Genomic DNA, 26,021 nt, shown 5'->3' with positions numbered 1-26,021 from the left:
AACTAATAAGGATTAAACTACTTAAGGGAAACTGGCTTAAAGTGATACCTACTTTGAAATAGTCTATAAATCAACAGAAATTCCTAAATCTGAATATGGGAGATAAAGCATTTTCAACATCATAAAATATTTTTAAAATTTTTCTTGAACACTGGCCTTCAAAATGCCAAATAATATTTCCTTTAACCCAGTTGGTGGCATGGTAAATATCACATAATCCCATTTCAGTAACAGGAAAATTTACCTCATGAACCCAAAGATGTTTAATTGATTCTGTGGTTTCTGTTGTTTTTGGTCTTGACAAACATACACCTTGAATGACATGGGAGAAATCACGGAGGTTGAACAAGTAGTGAGATTTAGCTGGAGTAGGCAAGAGATTCTTCATTGCTTCTTTATACAGAGTCATTGTGCCATTTACGATTTGTGTGGTCAAATCTAGAAATTCATCTGGAAATTTATAACTTAAAAATTTTTTAAATAAAAAGAAAGGAAAATGTTAGCAATTATAAAATTTTGACACATAAAGGATATTTAGCAGGACCAACATAAAATTTTATTTTTGATTAAATCAATTTCATTTATACAATTACCATATCTTATTACAATTATAATAGATTTTTACTCCTTTTAAAGCTATTTTCCATTTACTATTTTGTGGTATGTCCAAAATAACCCTGTGAAATGAGCAGGGCCCAGTTTAATGGACTTAAAACCACTTAAGTGAACAGAATAGACAGCCGAGGAACCCAGATTATGTAATCCCAAATCCACCAGACAAGCATTTCCCAGCCTCTTTCACCCCGACATTCTCAACTGCGTATCAATATAATCCATAAGGAACACTGGTGAAACAGGTATTTTCAGAGGAAAAAAAAAACGAGGAAAATAAAATATATAAAATAAGGAAAAGAAAAAAAGGAAAGTAAAACAGTGAACCAAGACAAAGTGCATGATTAGGGTATAAAGGACATAGAGAAGCAATTTAGAAAGACTACCTGTATTTAACTTCTGATTTGTCAAGGAACCAGCTGCCTACTCCATCATCACTGGATAAGACAAGGAACTACAATTTCTTGAGAATGGGCATAGGGACACTGACAGACTTGCCCTGCCCAGCCTAGCTTGGCTTCGCACCACTGCACCTCATCTAAGCAACAGAGTGAGACTCTGTCTCAAAAACAAACAAACAGAAAGTGTCCAAGATAGTCCAGGAAGTGTGCTGAGAGCAGTTACTGACTCAGAGCAAACTGCATTACAGGTCAGATACAGAATTAGGGAGCAAATACCAGAGAGATTCCCTGAAGTGGTATATCAATGCAAGCAATTTTTTTTTAAAAAAGACATACTGGCTTGAGGTCAGGAAAAAAACAGTTAAAGATGTCTTGTTAAAGCAAGCCATTTTAGACATCACAGCATTAAAAGCATATTTCCTCTACATAGAGATTCCTTTGAGCATAAATTTCTCTTGGAAAATGTCAGAATCTTTTGGCCATTTCCTACTTAAATTCTTCTCAGTAGCCTGTTTAAATCCAGAGACTGACTTGAATGGAACTTGATTGGGGTAGAAGACAGATGATTTCTGAAGCAGGGACCATTCTATACAGTTGAAGATTAAGGAATGACACAGAGGAAGATGAGCTGCCCCAGGAGGATGTGAGTTTTCAGAAGGCAGAAACAGGAAATGGGGGGCAGACTTCCAGAAGGTAGGAGAAAAAAGGATTTGGAAGAGTTGATGGGTGCATAACCCATCCAAGGTCACCCACTTTATAGAGTTGCCCATGTAATGCATTCTGTTAGGTCACAGTAGATACACATAGAAAACATATACACAAAACATTGGAATGCAAAAATATTCTTTTCCAGTTATTTCTTTAGCTATAGCCAGAGCGATTTTTCTGTCTTAATAATCACAAACTCAGAAAATGTACCTGGAGGTCCCATAGCACACATGATCTGGATGTCCACTAGTTTAATCATGGAACAATCTTTTAGGTCATACCAGTTCCAGTGATCTAACCACTGTCTAAGTAACTCAATGGGAGGTTGAGCCCCATATACCTCCCGAGTAGGCATATTGACATCATCTACAAAGACAATCTGAGAATGAGAAGAGAAAAAGTACAGAAAATATTAACATCTCAACATAGAGTCCTATTGTGTAAACAATATGGAGGCAAATACTTAGCTATCTACTTGCAGAGGACATGTGGGGAAGTGATCTTTCTTTTCTAAACAAGAATACCCTCAGCTTCCATGCTTTTAGCATTCATATTCTTCAAGAAATATGGAGACATTCTCATTGCTAATCTTTGTAGGTTAATAGCTTAGGACTTATTAATCCTCTCATACAATTTGTTTCTCAATACACCATGTATTTTTTCCTTGTACCACACACTTCAGTTCATGAAAATAGATGAGAAAGGTATGATTAGGGTGAGAAGGGTGTTCTTTGCGGAGGAACAAGGGAAATCCATTGAGAGCTGGGTTGCTGAAGGTCTACAACAGCAAGCAGCAAAGACTGCTGAGTAAAAATGTTAGTGAAAGAATTAGGAAGGTAGATGATTTCTCGATGAATATTCTACCTTCAACTCAAAGGGCAACTCCTTGTTTTAAACATCAAGCTGTCTAGTGCACATACAAATATAACTATACTTCTGGGAAAACTTTTTAATCCAAATTTGTGACATAAGAAAACCTATAGAAAAAGATGTCTATCCCTAGGATATTTGGTTTCCTTGTTCTGACTGCAGCAATATATACGAATAGGCCCAGTACTGTACAAAGAGTCATTACCATTCTCTTGCCCAAAGGAGGACCAAAAACTCCCTTTCTTCTCTTGTCCAATTTTGACATAATATTCTGAGTTTGAGCTGCTGTAGTTTGTGCCGAGAAGTTAATCAGCAGAGGTTTGTATATTTCCTTATTTAGTTGATTTAAAAGAAAATTCTATGTAACAAAATAATAAAATGAGTCATAGTTGAAATTATGTTTTGACATTTCAGAATAAACACTAAGCATCATTGCTGACAGACCCAAACTTAACCTTAAGTGTCATAATATTGTACAAATCGATGGAATCAGTAGGAATAACAGTTACCATGCCAATGGAGTGTCTCTATCTGTCCACCCTCTTGCATGTGCCTTCTCTGGTTTTCACAGCCACAGTAAGGGGAGTACACATTCCTCCTTAACTTGGAGTCACAGAGACTCAGAGGTTAGGAAACTTGCCTAGTTTGTCCGAGATGGGCAAGAATTCAGACTGCCGTTCGTCTCTCTCCAGATCAATATTCTTTTTCATATATCCTATTATCTTTCCACTTACATATGAAGCTATTTTTCTGTAAGTTAGAAAGCTTAAAAACATAACTGTATTTTCAAAATGGAATTCACTAGGAAGCAGGTGGAATTACAATGGTTCTTAATCAAGATGTATGCCAGGAACAGGACATATCAGAATTCCCTGAGGAGCTCTTCAAAATAAAATTGTCTCTCCTCACTCCTTCTTCCCCTTCTCTCCCTTAAGAGTTCTCTGTAGGGCACAATCTCTTGCCAATGAAGGGCCAATTTATTAGAAAAGTCTTAAGCAAATCACATATGTTCTTAATGAACACTAGTATCTATCACATGCACATATGAATAAAGGAAGGGAAATGGTGAAGTTTTTTGCCTGTTCTAAACTTTACTTGTGATAAGTGCTTGCAGCCTTCAACTTTATAATTTAGATAGTAAATTATAACCCAAAGTATCAAGTGGTAAAACACCTCAAGCAAGTCCTCTTTTCATGTTGTGATTAAACACTAAATATTACCCTAATTTAAGCAAATGAAAACTTTGAAACCATACTTTAAAATATTAATCTATTCATCAAGCCAACACATATTTTAAAAAGAACTTATGATGTTCTCATTAATGACTACATTCAGCACACATGACAGGAGTACTGGCAGGCAGAACAAATAGAGAAAATGAGGAAGAAGGAGGGTGACAAGCTGGTCAGAGATTCTGGAGGAAGGCTTTTACTCCTCCCATCAGCCCAGCAGGAGCTACCTTTTTAAATTTAAAATGGTTTTTCTTTTCATAGAATGAGCACGTTCTAAAATGGAAGTTCCTTTTTTCTATTGTACTTTAGGTTCTGGGGTACATGAGCAGATCATGCAGGACTGTTGCATAGGTACACACATGGCAATGTGGTTTGCTGCTTCCATCCCCACCACCGCTGCCCCCCCAGCCCCCCCCCCCGTCACCAACATCTGGCATTTGTCCCTATGTTATCCCTCAGCGACTTCCCCACACACCCGCTGACCCTTCCTTGGCCCCCCACCAACAGACCCCAGTTTGAATAGCAAAAACTGGGAATGGGGAAGTTTAGAATAAAAGTAGGAATATGTTTTTGTGACTTTTATGATTACAATAGCAAAAACTGGGAATGGGGAAGTTTAGAATAAAAGTAGGAATATGTTTTTGTGACTGTTATGATTAAAATGTCTTTTATAGGGCCGGGCGCGGTGGCTCACGCCTGTAATCCCAGCACTTTGGGAGGCCGAGGCGGGTGGATCATGAGGTCAAGAGATTGAGACCATCCTGGTCAACATGGTGAAACCCTGTCTCTACTAAAAATACAAAATTAGCTGGGCATGGTGGCGTGTGCCTGTAATCCCAGCTACTCAGGAGGCTAAGGCAGGAGAATTGCCTGAACCCAGGAGGCGGAGGTTGCGGTGAGCCGAGATCGCGTCATTGCACTCCAGCCTGGGTAACAAGAGCGAAACTCCGTCTCAAAAAAAAAAAAAAAAAATGTCTTTTATAATTGTATAATTATAATGTAAGTGACAGATTATTTTAAGAGGAATAATAGGTTTAAAAAAAAGTTTTTCTATGTATTTAAAGAAACAACTCCCTATTCTGAGCAACTATAAGAAAGAAAAGATGTGTCTGAGTAAAACAAATTTATACAAGTTTTAAAAAATTATTGCTTAAGACTCTAAAAAGTTATTTCACTCTGCTTGCCTACATGATATACAATGTAGATACTATATTATACTATATTTTTATTCGGCTAACAATGGCAGTGATATGGCAGAAACATGGTAGGTAATCAATAAATTTTTGTTGGATTAATGGATGAACTAAATGAAGCAAGAATGAAATAAGGGGTGGGTGTGGTGGCTCCAGCCTATAATCTCAGCACTTTGAAGGGTCAAGTCAGGAGAATTGCTTGAGCTCAGGAGTTGGAGATCAGCCTGGGCCACATAGTCAGATCCCACTTCTACAAAAAAAAAAAATTAGCTGGGTGTGGTGGTGCACGCCTGTAGTGCCAGCTACTTGGGAGGTTGAAGTGAGGAGATCACTTGAGCCCAGGAGGCCAAGGCTGGAGTGAGCTGTGATTGTGCTACTGCATTCCAGCCTAGGGGACAGAGCAAGACCCGGACTCTCAAAAAATAAAAGAATGAAAATAAGAATGCAACACATACATAAGCCGTGGCATGAACAGTTTGGCGGTGGGCACTGAGACCATCTAAAAGCAGAAATAAATCTAACCATAATAAATATAAATAGTTCTAAAAACAAAATTCAAATGTAATTAATATAAAAATTCTAAAAGACTTGCTGCATAATATTAAAAATAATTTGGCAAAAATAAACTGAGGTTTTAAAACATCTCTGTCTTACCAGAAGATGGTGAAAGGTACAGGAGATAAATGGCAATACTTCACTCTTCCTAGCTAACTGGGCAGGGGAAGGAGGTCCATGGATACTGTCATTCATACTATTGATAACTTAAAAAATGAATTTTAAAAAATTATAGACTTCAGAAAAATTCTTAGCATTTTAAAATAGATTAACACTAGAAGAATTTTAAATAGTTTTCATATACTTCTAAATCAATAGGAAGAAGAAATATTATAAACGTACCATCATAACAGAAATTAAAAATTTTTAAAGCACGTAAGCTAAACAGAAAATGTGAATACAAAAGTATGACTCATTATGACAATTTATGTATCTGAGATCAATTTACTTATTAAAAGGAAAAAGGGCTCAGATTGACACAAATAAAAAATGCAGTGACACGCTGAGTCTAAATAATCAAGAAATACTTAAAGTGAAAAGAACAAGCAAATATAGATCATGTAAATGGGAAAAAAAAGAAAGCAAAAGAAAAGTAACCAAAGAGGACAATTAATAGAGTACTGTTCTGTATATTGCTTATGTCATATATAGAGAGAAAATGTGCAAATCAGACCATTATTAGAATGTTTCCCTAATTCCAGAAGTGTATAGGTGATTTAAAAATTCTAAATAGTACATTTTCACTTTTTATCAGGATGCCTTAAAAATTATATAAACAAAATTTATGTTTTCATAAGCTATCATCAGGTAAGCTTTATTCTTCAGTTTAAATGAATACCTCTCATAATACTCCCACAGATAAAATTTTACTTGGTCAACTGAAAGATGAGTATTTTTGATGTTTACATTTAACACTCAAAATTAAGTACATACTTAAAAAAATTACTTGTTTCTTTTTTCAATTTAATGATTAAATTATATGTGTTGATTAAAATTATTCTATAAAAGCTTTGTATTTATGTGAAAGGGAAAATACTCATTTCCCAATAGAGATTACCTTTAAATGAGAAATAACCATAATACTAAATATTGTATTTTTAACAATTATTTTAATCTAAGCTCTCAACAATGTAAATTGTATGAAATTATAGAGTCCTTCCAACCACTATCCAGATATTTAAACTCCCTCAACAGATTTGCTGTCAACCAGCGTCTTCAGTAAATTTTTTTTGTTGTATTGCTTTAACTTACGTTTTTAGGTATCTTTAATACTACTTATTTTTTTCAGTTTATTAAAAATATAAATAGATGTACAATAATTTGAAGAGAAAATCACTTTAAATTGTAAATTTTATATTTCCTTCTTTCAACCAGATGAAATATATGTACAAAGTTTTACTAAGCAGTTTATATAAATAAATTCTCAATGAAATTACTTTAGGGAAATTAAAATTATGTAACGTTGTCTCAAAGTAATATTTTCTTTCACAGAAGAATAAATTTTGGAGACTTCAGCCTTCTATTTGTATTATTTACAATGTAACTAACTCTTAATTAATTGAGGTAATGAACTCCCCCTGAAGGGCATGGTGGACAATAACCTTTCTGAGGAACAACTTAATATTCATCAAAAAATCAACAATTCCATTTCCAGGAATCTTAGAAAATTTTCCTAAACAAACAGAGATAAGAACAAAGATTTAGCTACAAAAACGTTCATTGCAATCTTATTTCTAAAGCAAAATGTTAGAAAAATTAGGGATTTGAATCAGTTATCATAAAATTATAGAATCGAATACTATGATACCTTCTAGAAAAATAAATTTGAAAGATATTTACAATGTTCATTTTTAAAAGCAAATTACAAAGTTATTTTTCTAAGTGTGTGAAAAGTAATGTTTTTATGCCTAGGCACTTTATTCCTGGGCTGAATTTGATGAAGGTACAAATGACAAAGGCTTGTATTTTCTTCTAACCACTGCCTTCAATCATGTTAAATCTCCATTCCCTGACCTGTGGTGATATCTTAGATAAATCAGCCTTCTGTACACTTTGAGGTTTTTTTTTTAAAGCCAGGCCAAAAACACTCCTTGATTTAAATTCTCAGTGAAAATATATCTCTCCCTCCTCTTGGATACTCCCATACATTCAAGCATTTCCTTTATGAGAGATGTCATTCCAATCTTTTATGAAAGAGATTATTCAATCAATACTAGGATGGCTATGTAACTATATTGCCAAACACATTTCAGAAAGATTATAAGATGTAATGTTAAAGTCAATAAAGAACAAGAAACAGGTACTGTGGGGAATGTGGATTAACTGGGAACCTACAATGAAAGAGGGGCTGTCAAAAGACACCTTCATTCTCCTCCACAGGCTGCATAAAGCTACTGAGACAGTGGCGTTTTCTATTACAGCAGCTGGCATTATCTTAACTAACAGACAACAATTCCAGACATCATTAAGGAAAATCAGTCTTGTTACTACACAATAATCCTTCAGATATAAAATAACTTAGGAAACATCAAGTGTAACTAAAACACACTTTTCAAGAGATATGACATTCTTATGTGGAACAAGCAATTCTTATTAAAATACTAAAATAAATGGGACAAAAATTTAGTGATATAAAATGCCATCATATCATTAATCAATTTTCTAAAACAAATATACAATTACCACTTCTTGGCCTTTTGGCCAAAATCAAAAATAAAATAAGTAGGCAATTTTTCAAAAATTCTCTGTAGTTCAAACATCAAAGTACTTGAGTATTTTTTAAAAAATTATTTGTCTACTATTTCAAAAACTAACATTTCTAGGAAGATTATGATGCACTGTTTAATATGTAGATTTCTGCAATACTTACGATAATGTAAACACTCTTCCCAGTTCCTGTTGGTCCTACAAATATTGAAGGCTTTTGATGAGTGGTCAGCAATTCCATTAATGCAGAGTATCGAATTGTGTCCAGAGTTGGCACAATGATTTCATTAAAAAATACGTCTTTAGGAATTGGAGGAGCTTCTTTCAATTTCGTTATCCATGGTTCCCATTTTCCTATTCCCTGTTTAAAATAAACAACCAAGTAATGAATGTTATAAAATACTTTTAAAAGCTCTATACTCCTGTGCTATTGTAGAAAAGGCTAAGACCAACAAACCCTGATATATATATACATTTGTTTTATCCTTTAAGACACGTAACACTCAGTTTGAAGGTTAGATCGTATGTGTAAATTAAGGAGAAACTAGCTTTTACACGAATACAAATGAAATGGCAATGTTGTGGTTTTTTTAATGCTCTGAAACCACTGCTTTCGCCTACCCAATGATCAATTATTGTGGCCAAATGTTAGATTATTCAACGGTATTGAGGAAATTAAACTAACCGATGGACTAAAGAGTAAATAATTTTATTCAATAAATGTTAACCAACATAGAATTTTTTCTCCCTAGAAGATAAGCTGCATATTGCTTGCCTTTTATAACAGTATTGATAACATTAGCTTATCAATGCAGGCAAGATTTCTTTCTAAAAATGTATAGTAAAAAATATATAAAATTTATCCTTAACCATTTTTTAAGTGCATAGTTCAGTAGTGTTAACTATATTCACATTGCTGTGTAACAGATCTCTAGAACAGGCAAGATTTCTTAATATGAGATTATTATTATGAGTTAACATTATGCCATATTTTCGCATCCAATTAGCTTGTGAACTAAAATTTTAATTTGCTATGACAGTGCTTATAACAAAAACATTCAAGAATATCATGCTAACTCTCTCTTCTTAGAAAAACACAACCACCCTTCTTACAGAATAAAATCTAAATTCTTGGTCATTCAAAGTACATCAGAATTCAGACCCATCTATGCTTCACAACCAGGCCTCATTGATGCACCTGTTGGTCCTCCCGATTCCCTGGGTCCCTGAGCTTTGATGCATGGCACTCCTTGGGCCAGAATGGCACATGACTGTAATCTGAAGAGGTTATGAACTCACTGAGGGAAGCACTGTGCTTTACTCATTCTCGTATCTTCAGGTACAAGACTGTGCATAGAGCAGAGTTTTTTTTTCGAGGGTGTTAAATTCAGTCTGAAAATTGTATTATAAAGAAGTATTTCTAGAACCAATAAAGAAAATAATGCCTTTCCAAGTTCTTGATAATCTTTTCAAATGTGTCTTTTGATACTGTGTAGGAAAGCAACCATTAAGAATCAGAAAACCTGAAATGTACTGTTATTTAGAGGTTGTGTGATCCTGAGACAATTGCATAAAATCTCTGAGCCCCATTTCCTCAATGGCAAAACCTGCAAAATAATCCTATCCTTCCCACTTCACCAAAGTGTTGGAAAATAAAATAGAAATAATTGCAGAAAGCTTAATAAACTTTACCCTGAAAATGCAGGGTATTATTAGTAATTTGAAATAAAATTAACAAAAGTAAAAATATTATATCTGTGTTGGGCACAGTCACCTCTTCTGGTGTGAGTTAGCAATACATTGCAAGAACCATAAAAATTCAAAAAGCAATACAGTAATGCTTTTTCTAGAAATTTACCTTAAGGGTATAATCAGATCTGTACCCAATGACTTGTATCCAAGAATATTTACCAAGGTAGTGTTTATAAAAGTGAGAATCTTAAAACAACAAAAACAGTCCAATGTCCGAGGGTAGGAAATTATGACTAAATCATGGTCCATTCATATGGTAGGGAGACTTTAGAAAGCAAGTTTACTGAAGAAACATTAGTGAAACGGCAAATTGTTCTCATTAAGAAAAAGGAAGGATATAAAGCTGCCCACTGGGAATGTTGTATGATCCCAATTTTACTTAAATCTGTATATATTTAAATAATGTGTATTCCTAAACTTGGTCCTCAGTACAATACTTGTGGAAGTTGTTATACAAAAACAGCCACCACCCAGGTTTTATTTTCCAATCCGTTTGGGAAGCACTGAATTAAGATTATACCACCTGGGTTCCTACAGAACTTCTTAGTGCCTAGTATACTAACATGCACTGTGAATCTCTAAGAGCTGTCCTTAAACAGTATATGCCTAGTGTGATTCTATTTAATGAGTGCAATTGGTCCATCAGATATTATTGTCTCATAGTATCATTGGGAAGAACTGTGTTCAGAGAACACAGTCCATGGCTATACAGAAAGAGTGACTTTACTAGGACTCAAACCTAGAGCTGTCTGACTTCAAGCCAGTAGTACATCTTCCTCTTATCTATGCTGTCTCTTAAGGTAAATAGCGATGATGAAGGTGGCCACAGAACCATCATATGCTGTGTGTTGGAGAGGGGACTCTGCCAGGCTCGCAGTTGCAAATCTTGCTTCAGAACTCTTACCTCAGTGACAAATTGATAATCATAAATTGTTCCTTTTTCAGGAAATGGGACAGTTAGTGTCCTTGAGGATGTATGTTCAGTACCACTCTGTAATTTAAACCTATTTCGAGTTAGATCTGAAATTGGACCTTCCATTAGTTCTCGAAGAATCTTATTAAATTTCAACCGATCATCATCTGTACAAGAAGCACCAACGGACCAGATCAATGAAAACAGAAAAATGCCCTGCGATGGGGGGATGAGAAGATTAAGAACAATTAAAGAGTAATTTTAATCGTCCTTGAAGCTTACATATCAGATCAACCAGATTATTAGCTCTGAAAGGAAACACGTAAGTTCATATATAATGGTAGGTCATCTCAGGATTTTGTAATCATAAGAGTTTTTAAAAATCAAATTGCATGTCTTATAAAATCTTAGAGAAGATACTACAAAACAAAGTATACATTCTGGCCATATGAAACTTCAGAATGATTAGTAAATCACATATTTTCAACACATGATAGCAGCTTGGTATTAAAAGAAACTTAGAAATAACTTATTATTAAGGCATTAAGACACACTGTAATAAGGCAAATAACCTACATATTCATTTTATTTAAATTTTGATATGGTGGGTTTACTTTAAGTAGAACATATTTAAATTATTTTATTTGTAATATCTGAGCATTAAGTGTATAAACTAGAATTGCAATTCTGCAAGCAAAAGATACTAGCTTTCTTCTTTCCAGACTCAAAAAGAGGAAACAGAGCAGAAGACAAGACCCACCAATAAGGTAGAAAACCAGTTTGGTTGTTTAAAAACAAGGTCTTTTATTAAGTTCAAAACCAAGAGAGTCTGGACTATGCTCACGAAAGTTCTGCACTCTACTTCAACCCTGTTCACCTACTTCTAGTTTACTCACAGACCGTTTCTCTCCAGAAACCATTTAACACTAAATTTAAAAATTTATTTCAAAACATGTAAGTTATGCAAGTACCATACTGACCACAGAAGTGCTACCATGAATAGTACTGTAATATTTTCATTAAAAAAATCCAAAGTCTACTGATATTTTTATTCCCATTAAAAATCAGTTTATTGATTACCTATATATTTTCTTGCTTTCCTTAATCCAAATATATATTTATACACACACACATATGTATACAAATAATTTATATCTCATGAAAAAAGGAAGAAAAATCAAGGGGAAAAAAACAATAAATTACTATAGTTTGGAAAAGAGGTAAATCTCGTTGCCAAAATGGTCACTGACATTTTGGGAATGAATCATTTCTGAGGCTGGACAAATGACCTGAGATTTCAGTAGCAGATCTGAGGCAATCACTGGGCTCTGTCCAACCCTCATGATGCACCACGACTGCCAGTTAAGGAGCCTCCCCACCAGCAGTTACAATTTGGGGCCAGACTTTTTCCTCACTCTTCAGCTACCACCTGTTGACTAGTCTCCAACTTCAGGGGTAAAACGAGTTTCATAAGTTAGAAAGTTTTAGGGAAAGGCAGTAGATACCTGTCTTTCTGTAGCAAGATACAGAAGACAATGGACCTTACCTCAAGCAAAGAGTAAGTTTCTTGATCATTTCTTTCATTTAGTTTGGCTTCATCGGCAAAATCATCCATAAAACAGTCTATTAGATTAATTAAGGATCGGACCAAGTTTGTATCGGAAGTAGGAGATAATTCCTGAAAAGTCAGTAAGAAAAAAAGTCTAAACAATTTAAATTAGGTACTACCTAAAATAGCCCCAGCTAATATTTATTAAGCTCATTTAAATTTAGCAGATAGTAATAATTTTTAATTCATACTATCTGTGAATAGGTACTATTATTACAATTCACTTGGGAGAACTGGATGTTATATTTAGGTAGTGTGTACTCTTTAACCTCTCATATCAATTCTCAAATTTAAAAAAAATTACTGTTACATGTGTAGTTAATTTAACTAAAGATATAGATTCTAGGGTATACTAATTTTATACATGAAAACACTAAAAAAATTTCAGATAAGGCAGTTAATTTGTGTATCTAAAATGCTTAATAAGTAAAATCCATTTTAGAGCATATTTACAAGGCATAGCAATACTCATACTAAACTCAACACTGTGAAATACAATTTCAAGTCTTGGAGCCCTCAAAAACCTTTCTGGAGTACTCAAATTGTCATGCACTTTACTTTTCTGCATGTCACCAGGATAGTTTATAAAATAAGTGAAATAACGTGTACTGCTCCTAAAACCATGCAGCATATAGCAAGTTATCATAAGTGTTTGTCTTCCCCCCATGCAGGTCTCTTCCAGTTGTTAAAGTCACGTTGTTTGGTAGTTAACAAGTAAAAATTAACTATCTGAAACAGACTTCCTGAAGATTAGAAGCAGGTGACTTCATCTTCAGCTGTCACCCCAGTAGAAAGAAACATCAGAAAAAGCAGTTGAGTTTCTAAGTGTGGGACTAAGTATTATGGATGCAACACTGAAACACAAACAGTTATCACTGCAAATAAAACAGATACTTATTACTACATAGCAAATAACAGGCGTTCATAATTCCTTCAAGAGATAACAGAAGTGCACAGTATATTTTAGAAAGCTTGCATTCAAAGTTTTATGTTTTCCTATAGAAAAGCTGTTTCGGTTACATAGAAAATTCGTTTATTTGTAGTATCTAAATTCTCTGACAATGCCAGAGAAAAAACCCAGAAAGGCCCTGAAGTTTATTTTATTATGACCTCAGTTCATACATGTTTAACTGTTTATGAAGCATGAATTACTTCATATCTACAACCTATTTAGGTTACAGCCAAACTTCTTGAAAGAGCAGTATGGAAGTCACCTCACTTCCTTCTTCTCTCTTCCCTTTCTCTTGTCTAAATCACTGATGCACCTGCGATTCTATCCCTTGCTCTCTTCTTTTTTCCTCTGGATTTTTTCTTTAGGTAATCTACATTAACATGGTTTTAAACTCCATTTTCCAAATCTGTACCTGGCGCTAAACTTCTGCCTCAAGATTTTTTGTTATATCTTCAACAGCGAAAGAACTACCAGAACTTTGCTCCAGAGCCAAAGTCATTCTAAAAGACCTTAGGTCAGCATCTCCCAAAGAAGAAATTAAACATTCTTGCTTGGTAATTTCCAGCTGAAGAGAGTTTTAGAGACTCGCTGAAGCTCAGTCAACTCTCAGAGGCAGGATATTCCCATTTCCTTGTCATTTTCCTCCCTCCTACTATCCCCACTTCCTCTCCTCCCCCTCCCCAGTGTGTAGCGAAAGAAAGAAAAATGACTTTGCCTACTTTAGGACCTCTTCCCAGTCCTTCTACCATGGACTGACTGGCTTATTTTAGGAACTTTGGATAATAAAGAATATTGTAATAATAGAAATTATTTAAAATCCAGTAGCCCATCAGAAAAAATAAATAACATTTTGACACGGTTATGTGGCCTTTGAGTTCTCCTTTTTTTAGAGAGAGAGAAAAGAGTAACACCAATATACTTCATTTAAAATATTTTTAGTGAACTATATGCATTCTAATTTAAATTTTTAATTTAATCAGAAAGTTTCTGATTTAACATCTATTAGCTGATAATAAAAACAGACATTAAAATTGATAAGTCTAATATGAGTTTTCCATTTATTTTTTAATCTTAAAATTCTCATTTATCTTACCTTTGTATGCTTTCTAATAAATTCAACCGAAACAGGGATCATTCTGTCAAGTAAGCTCATTATAAATTCCTTTTGAATAACACTGACTGACACAGGTAACAGATTCACCCAGGACAACATCAGTGGTCTCCAGCCTAACATGTGAGGCTCCATGTAAATTATGCCACATCTGGAAACCTGGAAAGCCATAATTGGTTACCATCAAGGCAATGCTTATAAAATAAATATGATTTGGCACATCTGTTTCTTATAATCTTCAGAAAAGTCTGGGGGAAAGCTTAATTTTTATATAATCTTATGATCTTGATTTTTGTATCTGACTTTACCAAATAGTCCTAAACCAAGAGGAAAACATCCTGACCACTAAATTTGTCAACGTATGTCAACAGATATGTCTGTCCTGTGAGGATCACAGATTGCTCTTAAAAGAAATTCTGCTAATATTTTTTGTTTAAAGTCAAAGTTACTAAGCAAATACATGTATTCATAACATTTTATAATTTATAAGAAGATGTCAAAATAGAGAACTTACAGTGGCAGGGGAAGCAACTTCTAAATCCATTGGCTCAAAAATTAGATTCATTTGTGGTGACATTTGAATAATCTCCCCACTCATCAGACATGGCTTCTTGTTGTCATCCAGTACAGTGTTCATATTTTCAATCCACACTGCATCTACTGGGCCATCAAAAATTAACCATTTCCTATCTGATGTCTATTTCATGCATATGTGAACAGAGGGCAAAAACGTAATAATGATAATGTAAGAAACAGTTCAATAACATTATTTCAAAATTGTAATATATAAGTACTAGGATTAATTTCATCATGAAAATGTAAAGGCACTTTTTAAATAAAGATTACTACATATGTGTGTGTGTCTGCATATGTATCACTAAAGAAGCCTATACTATATATGCCATGGACAAAACAGAAATACGTCATCTTTTCTTAAGATTCAGTCTTTTTCAGAGTTTCTTTCTTTCTTTTCTTTTTTTTTTTTCTGAGATAAAATTATCTCCGATGTCCAGGCTGGAGGGCAGAGTGGTGTAATAATGGCTCACTGCAGTCTTCTCTGCCTCCCAGGCCTAAGCAATCCTCCCACCTTAGTCTCCCAAGTAGCTAGGACCTCAAGTGTGTACCACCACACCCAGTTAATTTTCTGTATTTCTTGTGGGAGAGATGGGGTTTCACTATGTTGCCCAGGCTGGTCTTGAACCCCTGAGCTCAAGATCCACCTGCCTTGACTCCCCAAAGTGCTGGGATTACAAGCATGAGCCACTGCAACTGGGCCTTTATCAATGTTTCTGAACTCAAATACATGTAACGTGTTTTAGAAAGTAATATAAGTAAAAAACATCTAATTGCCAGGAAAAACAGAATTATCCAGAATATCTGACTCTATATAGTATCATGTTTATGCAAATTAATTACTCTTGTGTGCTAAACCAAATTTTTTATTCCCTTCACTGAATGAATTCACACATATACATATACACATATATACACTGCACTTGGGCTGAGCTCTCTCCTGATGGTATAGAAAATTACAACCAACATAACATTTATAGTCCCACAATGATAAACTAAATATGAAAATATTTACAAATTGTCCAGAATATAGTAAATGCTCAACAAATATGAAAGAGTAGACAGATGTTAGCCAGAGTGTACAAAGACTGATTGATTCTCCTTTTCGGATCCTTATATTTCAAACTTTTTTTGTGTACACCAATGATTCCTTGCTTTTTCTTCAGCAAATATGAGTTCAGGTTGAAGTGGTGAAGGATCTGAATCCATCTTAGCACATTCTCAGTCCCTGCAGTCAACTGCATTAATCTATAAGACAATGGGTCTGTCTCAGGCTCAAACCACCCCACGCCCACATCAGAGGCCAGTTCTAGCGGTGTTCAGGAAGGAAGCAAGGAAGAGCCACAGCTCGGTAATCATCTTGAGATCAACTTTCTCTTCTACTGTGGGCTTCCCATGACTGTTAAGCATTCCTTTGGGAAACACTACCATGCAATGGCGAGACCTTGGGCTTCACAGTCTCAAGGACCTCAGTTTCCATTTGGCTCTACTACTTATGAGCTGTGGACTTCAGGTGAACTACTTAAACTCCCTGAGACTCAGTATTTATGGGACATAGCTTCCTGAAAAATGTTATGTAAGCTGTAAGTATAAAATAGAGGTATTTCATGATTATTTCTGTGTAAATAATGTAACTGCTTATATTATCTAGTGACTTCATCTCTTATTCTGAGCCACAGTGCCTCCATTGTGGCAAGAGAGGACCTAAGAAGCCACATCAAGGGTTCCAGACCTCTATCTACTTCATCTGTGTCCACAATTTCTTTTATGCTTGAAATTACTAGTAAAGCTTGACTTTGGGCAAGATCTTTGCCCCATAAGAGTCAGTCCTTATGTTGCTCATTGCCTAAGGTCTTTCCAGCAATAAGAGCAGAGCTGAGATTTCACATTTTATCCATTATTACTTGACTCATGAGTCATGCTTTTCTAGGTTCTTAAGTGGATAGAGAGCATCAAATTTAGAATGTATGGTAGTCAGAAGAAAGAAAACACTTATAAAAAGAATGATTTGATAAACAAATTAAATGTCCCAAGCCTAGCCCCCTTTTCCTATACTACCAGCTTTAGCAAGCTGTCTCCCATATAATCACACTCTCAGCAGGATGTGCTAACATACAGCAACCAAGTTAGCATTTATTGGTATGTGGATTCTTTTCATGAGAGTGGGCAGCAGAATGAGCCAGGAGTAGGTAAGTGCCTACTCTTCACTCACAGCCAGTGGCAGCTGGCACACTGCTGACCTCCTCTGCTTTCCACAAGGCAGTCATTCTCTTCCTAATATGCTAAAGGACAAGTGTGGGAACTTTAATACATCATTTTGCAAAGGTGTGTAATTTCTTCTCTAAGCACTGGTGTGTATCTAACAATTAGTGGGTGTGACAATAGCAGCAGCCCAAAGAGTGGGTGAAGGAAGAACATTACTGAAGAGGCAAAAGGATCCTGTTATTCAGATGTTCTCATTCCCAGTTCATCTCACTTCAGAGAAAATAGCCAGAAATACTTTGCCCTGTCCTTTTGTTTCCTACCCTCTCTTCTGTATGCCTCCAGGGCAAAGGAGCTTGGTCTCTGGCATTTTTATAGGTGCTGACATTTTTTCTTCACAGAAATACTGCCAGAATATCCAGTACTGTGTTTAAAAAAAAAACTTCATCTATAGATACAATTAGTTTGTTTGAAAAAAATTCAGAAATTGGTCAGAAATAAATATCTTAACCTTTTAAAATATGCATGTGAAAGTGTTAGAACTTACCGGTGAAGAAGCAAATGCTCTAAAACTGACAGCAAGGACTCCATCTGACCACTCATGGGACACTAAATCAAACTGTCCGTACAGCTGACCCATGGTGACAGACTTCGGATTTAAAACAGTTATTTGAACTTTGTTTTCTTCCATTAGCCCCTTAATGAAAAAAAAATCAATCATTTATTTATTCAAAGAACACTTTCTTTATTCATAGAAAACATTATTGTGTATATAGAAAATCCTAAGGAATCTACAAAGAGAGTATCAGAAGAAATGAATTTGACCAGGTTTCAGCCTATAAGGTTGATACATAAAATCAATTGTATTATCTATACACAATACCAATGAACAATTGAAAAATAAAATTAAAAAAAACATTCACAATAGTATTTAAAAGCTCACAAAATACTTAGGAAGAAATTAGCAAATGTTGTGCAAGATCTGTATTTCTTAAAGTACGAAACAGGGTTTGGCAAGTTCTTTTGTAAAGAGTAAGATGGTAAATATTATAGGCTTTGCAAGTTCCATATTTATATGAAACAAGAATATGTCTACCACATATTCTTCTATGCTTTTCTTTTTTTAAATCAACAGATGTTTAAAGTGTTAACACAATTCTAAATTTATTGGCAGTATAAAAGGAGGGCTGGGCTGAATTTGGCCCATGTACTATAATTTGCTGGTCCCTGCTACAAAACAACCTCTGAGAGAAAATTCAAAGACCTAAATACAGAAAAATATCTATCTCTTGTGGAATGAAAGAGTTAATGTTGGTAAACTGTCAATTTTAGCCAAACCCTGAAAGCCAGTCTATGGCATTAAAAGATATATTAATGCCCTTTGGACATAAGCTTTTTTGTTTTTTAATTAATTGGCTTTTTTAAAAAAGAAGTAGTTTAAGGTTTACAGAAAAATTGAGCAGAAAGTACAGAGATTCCAGATACTCTCTCCACTACCCAGACACAACAGTTTTCCTTTATTAACATCTGGAATTGGTGTGGTACATCGTTATAGCTGATGAATTCATATTAATGCATTACTATTAACTAAAGTCCACAGTTTACACTATGAATTCACTCTTTGTGTTGCATAATTCTATGGGTTTTGCCAAGTGTGCAATATCATTATCTACCATTATAGTATCATACAGAACACTTCCACTCCCCTAAAAATACCCTGTGCTCCACTTTATTCCCAATCATTTATTTTTTATATGTAACAACGTAACAAGTTCAACTCTTTCTAACATTGCCTTCTGCCTGCCACTCCCAAGCTTGGGACACAAACTACCAAACTGAAAAAAAAATGTGAGAATATCAACCTTTTTTTTCTTTTCTCTTTTGAGATCAGCTCTCACTCTGTCACCCAGGCTGGAGTGCAGTAGCGCAATCTTGGCTCAGTGCAGCCTCTGCCCCCTGGGCTCAAGTGATCCTCTCACCTCAGCCTCCTGAGCAGCTCTGACTACAGGTTGTACTTGGCTAATTTTGTGTGTGTGCTTTTTTTTTTAAAGTACAGACATGGTTTCGCCACGTTATCCAGGCTGGTCTAGAATTCATATGCGCACACACACACATTCCAGTTCAATACCACTAACAGCCAATACGGAAGTTTGCATTACAAATCTACCTAAAAAATAAAAAAGACTCCTCTGAAAGTATTATAGGAAAACCTTCAGATTTTTCTGTTTTCAGACTTTTTTCTACAAGAAACATGTATTACCTTAATAATTTTTTAAAAAAGAAATAAAAGGCTGAAAGGCAAGTTTGTGGCATACCCTTTATATGCTGAACTTGCTATTTGCTTCATTTTACTTTTCTAAAACTTTATTTTCTCTTTGACTCATTTTTCTCACAATTTTAAGTTGCCACATTGAAAGCAACTTTTAAACTAACGGCACATTCTACCTTGCACAAAGTTGATCATAAATAAATTAATGCATTAATAATATACTTACCTTTTCACATATATCATTTAGTGCTCCAGCTAAGACGCGATACGCACTAGTTTTTCCTCCAAATGGTTCTCCAACAATCATAAAACCGTGACGCACAATCATCATTTCATATATTTGAAGAATCTTCTCAGAAAAGAATGTGGTCATTTGCAAATTCATGGAGGCACAATTGTCTTTGATAGCTGCCAGCAAATCATTGTAATCTGGTTTTGGTAATTTTACCCCAGGAAACAAATCCGAAGTAATTCCCTAATGATAGATAATTTGAAGGGTTTACATTTTATATATTTATATTAAATACACATATTTACTCTTGATGGAAACAGAGTCATTAGATAATAATAGTTCAACAGTATTTTTAACAGCTTTATAGAGGAATAGTTTACATATACAAAACTGTATTTTTAATTTTTAAATTGTGTTCCTTACAATGTTCATTTTGCAAACAGTTTTTGTTTTTGTTGGTTTCGTTTGAGACAGGGTCTGGCTCTGTTGCCCAGGCTGGAGTGCAGTGGCACAATCATGGCTCACTGCAACCTCTGTCTCCCAGGCTCAAGGCACATCCCACCTCCGCCTCCTGGGTAGGTGGGACTACAGGTGGCTGTATTTTAAAGTATAAAATTTAATAAGTAAAACCATCAAAATAATCAAGATATTTAACATATCCACCACTCCCAAAAAGCTTCCTGTAACCTTTTGTAGTCCTCCTTCCCTCCTCTCCTTGCTGCCTCCTACCCTGGATTGCCATGGATATGTTTTTGGTTACTAACATTATGTGGATTGTCTAAATGAAATTAGACTAGATATATACGTTTTCCCTCTCGCTTCTTTCACATGGCATAGTTTGAGACTCATATATGTCACAGCAGGTATCAATAGTTTATTTTTTTTTACTGAGTAATATTCCATTGTAACAAAGTGCTGCAGTTTTACAATCTATTCACCTATTGATGTACATTTTCATTGTTTCAGTTTGGGGCTATTACAAATAAAATGACTACAAACATTTGTGTATGACTTTGTATGAACAAATTCTTTCATTTCCCTTGGGTGAATACTGAGAAATAGAATACTTGAGTATGACCAATAGGTGTTGAACATTTTAAGTAACTGCCTGTTTTCCAAAGTGGTTGTACTATGCCATGTTCCTCCAGCCATGTATGAGTTCCAATATTAGGTAGGATTTGTCTTTTAAATTTTAACCATACTGTGTAGTGATATTTTGTTGTGGTTTCAATTTGTATTTTTCAATGAGTAACTTATTTACCTGTGCTTGTGCCATATATTTATATTTTTCCTGATCTGCAGTCTTTCACTTTTGTATGTGTCTTTCAAAGAGTAGTTTTTTCAATTTTGTCAATGTATTTTTTATGGATTGTGTTTTTGATACTGTACTTAAGTAATCTTTGCATAACATAAAGTCACAAAGGTTTTCTGCTAGAAATTTTAGACCCTGAGGTTTTACATTCAGTTTCAGGTTATTTTTAAGTTAAAAAGTTGGAGTCCTGACTTCTGGTTCAAAAATGGCAGCATAGAAACAAGTTGACTTCACTCTTCACCTGCACAGAAATGGCTCAACATGCACAAATCTATACATGTAATACATCTCGTTAACAGCAAGAGCAAATACCATATGATTATTTCAGTAGATGTCCAGAAAGAATTCTAAAAAATTCTACATTCCTTTATCATAAAACCTATCAAACTGGGTATAGAAGGAACATACCTCAAAATAATGAAGGCCATATATGACAAGTCCACAGCTTTTGCACTAAAAAGGGAAAAACTGAAGTCTTTCCTCTAAGATCTGGAACAAGACAAGGATGCCCGCTTTCACCACTTTTATTCAACATAATACTGGAAGTCCTGGCCAGAACAATTAGGCAAGAGATAGAAATAAAAGGCACCCAATTACTGAGGCAGACCACCATTACCAAGGCAGTCCAAACTGTACCTCTGTAAACAAAACCACAAGGGAGTTTACACAGCAGCTGGGCAGAGCCTGCAGCAGCTTCCCAACACCTCTGCTGGCAGACTGTGACTAGACTCCCTCCTTGCTGGACAGGGCACCTCTGAAAAAAGGCAGCAACACATCAGGGAATTATAAATAAAGCCCCAGCTTCCCAGGACAAAGCACCTTGGAAAAGAGGTGGTTATGAGTTCTGCTGCAGCAGACTTAAACATACCTACCTAGCAGCTCTGAACAGAACAACAGAGCTCCCAGCACAGCACCTGAGCTCTGATAATGGACAGACTGTCTCATCGAGTGGTCCCCTGACCCCCATATGTCCAAAAAGGCACCTCATAAAAGAGAGCTCTGGCTGACATCTGGTGGGTACCCTTCTGGGACAAAGAGAAGAAGAAACTGGCAGCAACCCTTACTCTTCTGAAGCCCTTGTAGGTGATTCCCAGCCAAGCAGGGTCAGGAGTGGACCTCCAGCAGTCCTGCAGCAGAGGGGCCTGATTGTTAGAAGAAAAACTAAAAAACAGAAAGAAATAGCTTCAACATCAACAAAAAGGACGTCCACTGAGAGACCCCATCTGAGTCACCAACTACAAAGACCACAGGTAGATAAAGCCACTAAGATGGGAAGAGACCAGTGCAAAAAGGATGAAAACACCCAAAACCAGAATGCCTCTCCTCCTTCAAGGGATCACAACTCCTCACCAGCAAGGGAACAAAGGTGGATGGAGAGTGAATCTGATGAAGTGACAGAAGCAGGCTTCAGAAGGTGGGTAATAACAAACTTCTCTGAGCTAAAAGAACATGTTCTAACCCAATGCAAAGAAACTAAGAACCTTGAAAAAAGGTTAGACGAAATGCTAACTAGAATAAACAGCTTAGAGAAGAACATAAACGACTTGATGGAGCTGAAAAACACAGCACGAGAACTTCGCGAAGCATACACAAGTTTCAATAGCCAAATCGACCAAGCAGAAGAAAGGATATCAGACATTGATGATTAACTCAATGAAATAAAGGAGAAAGCAAGATTAGAGAAAAAAGAGTGAAAAGAAATGAACAAAGCCTCCAAGAAATATGGGATTATGTGAAAAGACCTAATCTATGTTTGATAGCTGTACCTGCATGTGACGGACAGAATGAATCCAAGCTGGAAAATACTCTTAAGGATATTATCCAGAACTTCCCCAACCTAGCAAGGCAGGCCAACATTCAAGTCCAGGAAATACAGAGAACACCACAAAGATATTCCTCAAAAATAGCAACCCCAAGGCACATAATCATCAGATTCATCAGGGTTGACAGGAAGGAAAAAATGCTAAGGACAGCCAAAACAAAGGTTGAGTTACCCACAAAGGGAAGCCCATCAGATTCACAGCAGATCTCTCAGCAGAAACCCTACAAGCCAGAAGAGAGTGGGGGCCAATATTCAACGTCCTTAAAGAAAAGAACTTTCAACCCAGAATTTCATATCCAGCCAAACTAAGCTTCATAAATGAAGGAGAAATAAAATTCTTTATGAACAAGCAACTGCTCAGGGATTTCATCACCCCAGGCCTGCTTTACAAGAGCTCCTGAAAGAAGCACTAAACATGGAAAGGAACAACCAGGAGCAGCCACTCCAAAAATGTACCAAATGGTAAAGACCATTGACAGAACGAAGAGACTGCATCAATTAATGAGCAAAACAACCAGCTAGCATCAAAATGGCAGGATCAAATTCACACATAACAATACTAACCTTAAAGGTAAATGGGCTAAATGCCCCAATCAAAAGACGCAGACTGGCAAATTGGATAAAAAGTCAAGACCCATCAGTGTGCTGTAATCAGGAAACCCATCTCACGTGCAAGGACATACAAAGGCTTAAAATAAAGGGATGGAGGAAGATTTACCAAGCAAATGGAGAGCAAAAAAAACAAAAAAAATCAGGAGTTGCAATCCTAGTCTCTGATAAACTGGACTTTAAACCAATAAAGATCAAAAGAGACAAAGAAGGGCATTATGTAACAGTAAAAGGATCAATGCAACAAGAAGAGCTAATGATCCTAAATATATGTGCACCCAATACAGGAGCACCCAGATACATAAAGCAAGTACTTAATGACCTACAAAGAGACTTAGGCTCCCACACAATAATAGTGGGAGACTAACACTCCACTGTCAATATTAGGTCAATGAGACAGAAAATTAAAAAGGATATCCAGGACTTGAACTCAGACTTGGACCAAGTGGAACTAATAGAGACATCTACAGAACTCTGTACCTCAAATCCACAGAATATAGGTTCTTCTCAGCACCACATGACATCTACTCTAAAATTGACCACATAATTGGAAGTAAATCACTCCTCAGAAAATGCAAAAGAACAGAAATCATAACAAACACTCTCTCAGATCACAGTGCAATCAAATTAGAACTCAGGATTAAGAAACTCACTCAAAACCAAACAACTTCATGGAAACCGAACATCTCGCTCCTGAATGTCGACTGGATAAACAATGAAATGAAGGCAGAAATAAAGATGTTCTTCAAAACCAATGAGAACAAAGACACAACATACCAGAATCTCTGGGACACATCTAAAGCAGGGCCTAGAGGGAAATTTATAGTAATAAATGCCCACATGAGAAGCAAGGAAAGATCTAAAATCAACACCCTATCATCAATATTGAAAGAGCTAGAGAAGCAAGATTTAAAAAACTCAAAATCTAGCAGAAGAGACGAGACAAGTACGATCAGAGCAAAACTGAAGGAGATAGAGACACAAAAAACCCTTCAAAAAATCAATAAATCCAGGAGCTGGTTTTTTGAAAAGATCAACAAAATAGACCACTAGCCAGATTAATAAAAAAGAAAAGAGAGAAGAATCAAATAGATGCAATAAAAAATGATAAAGGGGATATCACCACTGATTCCACAGAAATACAAACTACCATCAGAGATTACTACAAACAACTCTATGCACATAAACCAGTAAATCTGGAAGAAATGGATAAATTCCTGGACACTTGCACCCTCCTAAGCCTAAACCAGGAAGAAATCAAAACCCTGATAGACCAATAACAAGGGCTGAAGTTGAGGCAGCAATTAATAGCCTACCAACCAAAAAAAGTCCACATCCAGATGGGTTCACATATGAATTCTATCAGACGTACAAAGAGGAGTTGGTACCACTCCTTCTGAAACTATTGCAAACAATCCAAAAAGAAGGAATCCTTCCCAAATCATTTTACAAGACCAACATCATCCTGATACCAAAACCTGGCAGAGACTCAACAAAAAAAGAAAACTTCAGGCCAATATCCATGATGAACACAGAAGCAAAAATTTTCAATAAAATCCTGGCAGACCAATTGCAACAGCACATCAAAAAGCTTATCCATCATGATAAAGTAGGCTTCATCCCAGGGATGCAAGGCTGGTTCAACATACACTAGTCTATAATCATAATCCACCACATAAACAGAATCAAAGACAAAAATCACATGATTATCTCAATAGATGCAGAGAAGGTCTTTGACAAAATTCAACAACGCTTTATACTAAAATCTCTCAATAAACTAGTAATCAATGGAATGTATCTCAAAATAATAAAAGCTATTTATGACAAACCCACAGCCAACATCATACTGAATGGGCAAAAACTGGAAGCATTCCCTTTGAAATCTGGCACTAGACAAGGATGCCCTCTCTCATCACTCCTATTCAGTATAGTATTGGAAGTTCTAGCTAGAGCAATTAGGCAAGAAACAGAAATAAAGGGTATTTAATTAGGAAGAGAGGAAGTCAAATTGTCTCTATTTGCAGACGACATGATTGTATATTTAGAAGACCCTATCATCTCAGCCCAAAATCTCCTGAAATTGTTAAGCAACTTCAGCAAAGTCTCAGGATACAAAATCAATGTGCAGAAATCACAAGCATTCCTATACACCAATAACAGACTTAAAGAGAGCCAAATCAAGAACGAACTGCCATTCACAATTGCTACAAAGAGAATAAAATACCTAGGAATACAACTAACAAAGGATGTAAAGGACCTCTTCAAGGACATAGGCATAGGCAAGGACTTCATGACTAAAACATCAAAAGCAATGGCAACAAAAGCCAAAATAGACAAATAGGATATAATTAAACTAAAGATCTTCTCTGTACAGCAAAAGAAACAATC

The 26,021-nt window shown here is 35.7% G+C and overlaps 1 protein-coding gene across 1 annotated transcript in view; it reads right to left on the bottom strand.

Moving 5' to 3' along the window:
* The window catches only part of DNAH7 (dynein axonemal heavy chain 7), a 260,963-nt gene that overhangs the window by 120,291 nt on the left and 114,651 nt on the right, over positions 1-26,021 (bottom strand). Inside the window, 10 exon segments of the mRNA XM_064372762.1 lie at positions 245-464; positions 1,919-2,100; positions 2,797-2,949; positions 8,441-8,638; positions 10,934-11,158; positions 12,489-12,620; positions 14,597-14,773; positions 15,129-15,311; positions 17,937-18,086; positions 19,885-20,133. Coding sequence (XP_064228832.1) covers positions 245-464; positions 1,919-2,100; positions 2,797-2,949; positions 8,441-8,638; positions 10,934-11,158; positions 12,489-12,620; positions 14,597-14,773; positions 15,129-15,311; positions 17,937-18,086; positions 19,885-20,133 — 1,869 coding nt within the window.

Source organism: Aotus nancymaae, unplaced genomic scaffold (genome assembly GCF_030222135.1).
Source record: "Aotus nancymaae isolate 86718 unplaced genomic scaffold, 86718_ANA_hifiasm-v0.15.2.pri h1tg000008l, whole genome shotgun sequence".
In the NCBI taxonomy this organism is placed as follows: Eukaryota; Metazoa; Chordata; class Mammalia; order Primates; family Aotidae; genus Aotus; species Aotus nancymaae.
The sequence above is the reverse complement of the archived record's forward strand: the minus strand, read 5'-3'. Positions and strand labels throughout refer to the sequence as shown.